General features: G+C 53.2%; 1 protein-coding gene across 1 annotated transcript in view; it reads right to left on the minus strand.

Annotated features, from left to right (window-relative positions):
* The window catches only part of KCNN3 (potassium calcium-activated channel subfamily N member 3), a 128,551-nt gene extending 123,892 nt beyond the window's left edge, over positions 1-4,659 (minus strand). The window contains exon 1 of the mRNA XM_082275169.1: positions 3,604-4,659. Coding sequence (XP_082131295.1) covers positions 3,604-4,359 — 756 coding nt within the window. The 5' untranslated portion in view covers positions 4,360-4,659. The remainder of the gene's footprint in view (positions 1-3,603) is intronic.
* Between the last annotated feature and the right edge of the window lie 1,341 nt (positions 4,660-6,000).

Here is a 6,000-nt window from a genome sequence, read left to right on the forward strand (position 1 = left end):
TGGGGCCCTTCCCTCCTCCGAGTGTGGGGCCCTTCCCTCCTCCGAGTGTGGGGCCCTTCCCTCCTCCGTGTGTGGGGCCCTTCCCTCCTCCGTGTGTGGGGCCCTTCCCTCCTCCGTGTGTGGGGCCCTTCCCTCCTCCGAGTGTGGGGCCCTTCTCTCTGAGTGTGGAGCCCTTCCCTCCTCTGAGCGTGGAACCCTTCTCTCCTCCGAGTGTGGGGCCCTTCCCTCCTCCGAGTGTGGGGCCCTTCCCTCCTCCGAGTGTGGGCCCCCCCCCCCCCCGAGTCTGGGGCCCTTCCCTCTGAGTCTAGAGCCCTTTACAAGCCCATCGTCACACACACCGAGTCAACGCACATTTATTTCAATGGGTGGCGTTTTAATCGATGAAACTCAAGTCGCAGTGACAAAAAAAGGTCCCTACACGACTTTTCTGCGAAATCACAAAAATCGCAAGCAAGTCGCATGAATTTGGGGTCGCAGTGGTGTGAACAGAGCCTTACGATCCCCCCACAGTGGCGGGACGCCAGGGCCTTGTCACAAGTGTGACCTTTGTGACCCTGGTAGTTCTGCCACTGCTTCAGTGTATTTAGGTTGTGCACCCCTTTTTAGCTGTTATTACCCTGAAAGCCCTCAATGGGCAGACGGTTTATATCTGCTGTTCCATATTTCAGATATTGTATCTTATATACAGATCTGCTCTGGCTCCCTCTAGTGGTTATCTGAGGGAATGGACTCACCATGTGATTAACCTGTGAAGCACCATGCGATACAAGAGATCAGACTTGGCACTGTTGAGTCACTGACCTGTGGCAAGCATGCAGCCAGTGAAATTGGCTTAATGTGGCCATACACATAGAGATTGTTAGCCAATTGCAACCACTCTCAATCTTTATAGCAGTTGAAACTGAAAGTACGAGGAGGACCTACTGATAACGCATTTGATTGACCAGAAATACGTTGTCTACAGTATATGTAATGCTACAAGAGACGGTCAGAGACTGCAGACATACCACAGGAGACGGTCAGAGACTGCAGACATAGTACAGGAGACGGTCAGAGACTACAGACATAGTACAGGAGATGGTCAGAGACTGCAGACATACTACAGGAGACGGTCAGAGACTGCAGACATAGTACAGGAGATGGTCAGAGACTGCAGACATAGTACAGGAGACGGTCAGAGACTACAGACATAGTACAGGAGATGGTCAGAGACTGCAGACATACTACAGGAGACGGTCAGAGACTGCAGACATAGTACAGGAGATGGTCAGAGACTGCAGACATAGTACAGGAGATGGTCAGAGACTGCAGACACACTACAGGAGACGGTCAGAGACTGCAGACACACTACAGGAGACGGTCAGAGACTGCAGACATAGTACAGGAGATGGTCAGAGACTGCAGACATACTACAGGAGATGGTCAGAGACTGCAGACATAATACAGGAGATGGTCAGAGACTGCAGACATAGTACAGGAGATGGTCAGAGACTGCAGACATAGTACAGGAGATGGTCAGAGACTGCAGACATCCTACAGGAGACAGTCAGAGACTGCAGACATGGTACAGGTGACAGTCAGAGATTTCAGCCATAATACAGGAGACGGTCAGAGACTGGGGACATGTTACATGAGACTGTTAAAGATCACTACTGTTACTGTCTCTTTGCAGATCTGTGATGTATTGTCTCTACTGCTTGCTGGGGGCCGAGAGTTGCACCAAAGGGCCCCAGGTCGGGCACAATGGCTATAAATTGGTGCAGTTTTTTTGTGTTTGATTTTTGTTACTTTGTTGCCATTTCCACGTCAAACTTTTAAAAACGGAAGAATTTGACAGCAATACAGGAAGAGCCGCGACAGGACAGCAAGCGATTTTTAGCCCACCCCCCGATCGCCAGACGCCTTACAGGGAAGCGATCTGTGCTTTACAGGGAAGCGATTGGTGCCTTACAGGGAAGCGATTGGTGCCTTACAGGGAAGAGATCGGCGCCTTACAGGGAAGCGATTGGCGCCTTACAGGGAAGCGATTGGTGCCTTACAGAGAAGCGATTGGAGCCTTACAGGGAAGCGATTGGTGCCTTACAGGGAAGCGATTGGTGCCTTACAGGGAAGCGATTGGAGCCTTACAGGGAAGCGAGTGGAGCCTTACAGGGAAGCGATTGGAGCCTTACAGGGAAGCGATTGGTGCCTTACAGGGAAGCAGTTGGAGCCTTACAGGGAAGCGATTGGTGCCTTACAGGGAAGCGATTGGAGCCTTACAGGGAAGCGATTGGAGCCTTACAGGGAAGCGATTGGCGCCTTACAGGGAAGCGATTGGTGCCTTACAGGGAAGCGATTGGAGCCTTATAGGGAAGCAATTGGAGTCTTACAGGGAAGTGATTGGCGCCTTACAGGGAAGCGATCGGCGCCTTCCACAAAATCAATACATCCGCCGCTGATTGCTTCCAACCTTTAACAAAACAAAAACCTGTTGGGATCGTAGCGGCACTTAGCAGACGTGGGCCCATCAGCTGCAAATTGCCCCCATTGACCGGCTCTGAGCCGTAATCTGATTTTGCCTTTTCCTGCCGGCTTGTTAATGGGCGCCGGCGTCCTCTCCTCCAAGATCCTCGCAGATCTGAAGATTCACAGGCAGATGGTGCTTCAGGCTGCAGGGGGGGGGGGGGGGGATAAAAAAAAAAGAAGCCTTTCAAGGGAAAAAAAAAGAGCTTATTATGACTGCAGAACGAGAGGCGAGCTCATTGTACATTCCGCCCGCTTCCCGCGAGCCGCGTTCCTGAGACGAGCAAAGAATAGCACCAGTTAATCTGCGGCGGGGCCCCCCTTGACACAGCTGCAAGATGCACGCTCGCTGGTGCCAGACAGCTCCGATCCCTTTTCTTCCTCGGCGGCGCTCGCATCTAGCTCACGCTCTCGCCTTGCCTCCTTGACACCTGTAGCCATCTTTTTCTCCCTATCGTCCCCGAAATGCAATCCCAGAGCAACAACCCAGCACCTCTAGGCTGGGATGGAACGGGAAGCTGACATTCCCGGCTCTGAGAGACTTCTGGGCAAATACCAGGAGCTTTGATTTCCTCGGGTTAGGAAGCCAGCAGCCAACACGTTAAGCGTGCGCGTTACACAAAACACTTAACTCTCTTCTGGCAGCGAAGGAGTCGCTCGCTTGCAATCAAGCAAGCTGAGCGAGATCCAAGGGTTTTCCAGTCTCACCATCTATTGCACACAAGGGGTTGGGAAGAAAGGATACAGGGAAGATAAAAGAGGAATCAAGAAGCTATTTCCCTGATGATACAATGTAACAAATACAACCCCCCAACGCCCAACCATCCCCAACCTTGCCAAACCATCCCCAACCATCCTCAACCATTCCCCATCCTTCCCAAATAATCCTCATCCTTCCTCAACCATTTCCCAACCTTCCCCAACCATTGCCCAACCCTCCCCAACCATTCCCCAGCCCTCCCCAACCTTCCCCAACCCTCCCCAACCTTCCCCAACCCTCCCCAACCTTCCCCAACCATCCCGAACCATTCCCAAACCCTTCCCCAGCCAGCCCCAACCTTCCCCAGCCTTCCCCAACCATCGACGTGTCAGTGACCCTACCTTTTCATACAATCCCCAAGACAGTTCGGTCTCAATGACCATGACCACTATCCCAAACATTCCGAAGATGAGAGCGTAGTCGCTGAGCCTCTTCCTCTTCTCGAAGAGCGCCCGCCGGTGCCCGAGCTTGTAGCCGATGTTCTGGTGCTTGCGCTTGTTGGCTTTCGGGTAGGTGTTGGTGCTGTTATTGCCTGAGTGTTGGTGGTTGTGGTGGGTGGCGTTGGGGTGGTGGTGTAAAGTCTGGTTGGAGTGGTGCTCGCTTTTGGAAGAGATGACGATCTCGGGCGGGTTGCTGGAGTTGAAGATCTGGAGCGGCTGGCTCTCGGGCTCAGAGTCGATCAGGTTCCTCCTGGAGGCACTTAGACGGCTGAGGGGCTTCATGACCCCTCCGGTGTATTTACAGGAGCTCATGGCTATTTCGGTGAAAGGGTTGCTGTCCCTCCTGTGGACCAGAGGGCTGGCTTGTCTGTGCTTGCAACCTCCGCCAGCCCCACTTGTAGACGCCGAACTTGGAGAGTGTCCAACTAAGTGGTCACTTAAATTGAGCTGGCTCCCCTGCCTGGAAGAAGGGTGGAGAGCCGTCGAATTGGCGCAAGGAGGGGCCCTGAACGCAGTTGGGGAGGAATGCAACAGGCTGTGCTGAAACGGCTGGCTCTGCAGCTGGTTAGTGGGGTCGCCAGACAACGGGCACTGGCACTTGGGCTCGTCCTCCATGTCTCCGACCCCGGAATCATGAAAATGACCCGATGAGTCCATGGTCTGGATGTGATTGATTACCTTCGGCCCCCCAATTCTGACTCCTGTTCCAGGTTCGGTCTACGAGGGGGCAACGGGTAGGGGCATTGGCGGTCCAGATCCCGGCTGGCAGGCCTTTCTCCAGGGGGGGGAAGGCCGGTGGTCCCTCAGGTCTTTGGCGCAAGTTCCTGGCTCCCGTGTTTCATTTTCTGGTGAAGGTAGGCTCATCTGCCGAGCTATCTTTTTTTGCTTCCCTTCGCCTCGGCTCTCTGTAACTAGCTCCCTCTCCTCTCCGTTACCAAGCCAAGCCCACCTCTGGCAGCTCCCTCTCATTGGCTTGCCTGGCAGCTGAGACGTGCTGAGACAGCCCCATAACACCGTCACTTTAACCTCTCCACGGCGACAGAGGTGCACAGGTGGCCTTCAAGCATCCACGCCGGCAGTTGCCGAAATTGCGGGATGTTGGTCCCCAGAAAGGAGCTCCATCTCTAATTGGTCCCCCTCCCCTCTCCTTCTCAATCATTACATGCTCCATCAGCTGCTGGGAAAGGCTTTATTTTATGGGTCCTACAGTGAATGATGGGATGGGGGGGGGGGTCTATGGATCTTACACGGCTCGTTAGCGGTCTGTACTAATAACGAGGGTCGTCAATCTTCTTCCAGGCCAACAAAGCGTCAACGGTAACAGGACGCGCGTCAACGTTACCCGCCATACACGCTGCAAATTATGATCGGGTTCAACACCAGCAGTTGCAAGATTTTTGTCTGACTTATCGAGACGACCCCCCCCCCCACCTACAATCGATCGAACTTCGATGCGCTATTTCGTCCCGTAATCGACCACCGAACGGCATGCAATCCGTTCAGAACGGTCAATAAATCTGGTTGGGGATTTCTATTCCTTGGTCAGTCAAATGATCCGATCGCCGCGTCCCCCCGTTCACTCCTGAGCGTAGCGTGAAAATGCACGTCGCGCGTTTACTTGAACAGGATGCTCTATGCGCGACAAGCAGCTCCAGAACCTTTTCGGTCGCACTTTTTTTTTTTTTCGTTAAAGCTCCATTCACATCTTGGCGTCTCTGATCGACTTTGCGTCCCACGGTTCTGTTTGCGCGATTTTACCGCGATTCGTCGGGTGAAAATCTCGTCAAAATCGCCAGATTTGGGGTCCCATTGCAAGTCGCAGGAATCGCACAGGGCGTCCCGCGATCTGCAATGATTCGGGATCGAGATCTGAGACGCCGAGATGTGAACGCAGCCTAAACATTTTGCCGCCCGACAAACACGCGTCTGCGATCCGCGTTTGGGGACAACCAACAAAATTAAAGGCAACACAAGCGCGACTCGTGTGCACAGCGCGTTTCCAAAACGTGCGGCTAAACGCGCATATCTGTGCGTGGCGTGAATGCAGTCTTAGGCCCCTTTCACACTCGTGCGACCTAAAAGTCGCACAATTTTGCCGCAAATTTGACTAGACTTGAGGCAATGCCTGTGTAATCATGAGGTCTATGGACCTCAAAACGCATCAAAGTCGGACCAAAGTCGTGTAGGGACTACTTTGAAGTCGCTGTGACTTGAAGTCGCACCGATATAAGGGGTACTTATTGGAAATCATGGAGTACGACTTGTCATGCGACTTTGCAGTCCCAAATCGCACAAGTG

The sequence above is a fragment of the Pelophylax lessonae genome (genome assembly GCF_965119305.1).
Source record: "Pelophylax lessonae genome assembly, chromosome: 13".
Lineage (NCBI taxonomy): Eukaryota > Metazoa > Chordata > Amphibia > Anura > Ranidae > Pelophylax > Pelophylax lessonae.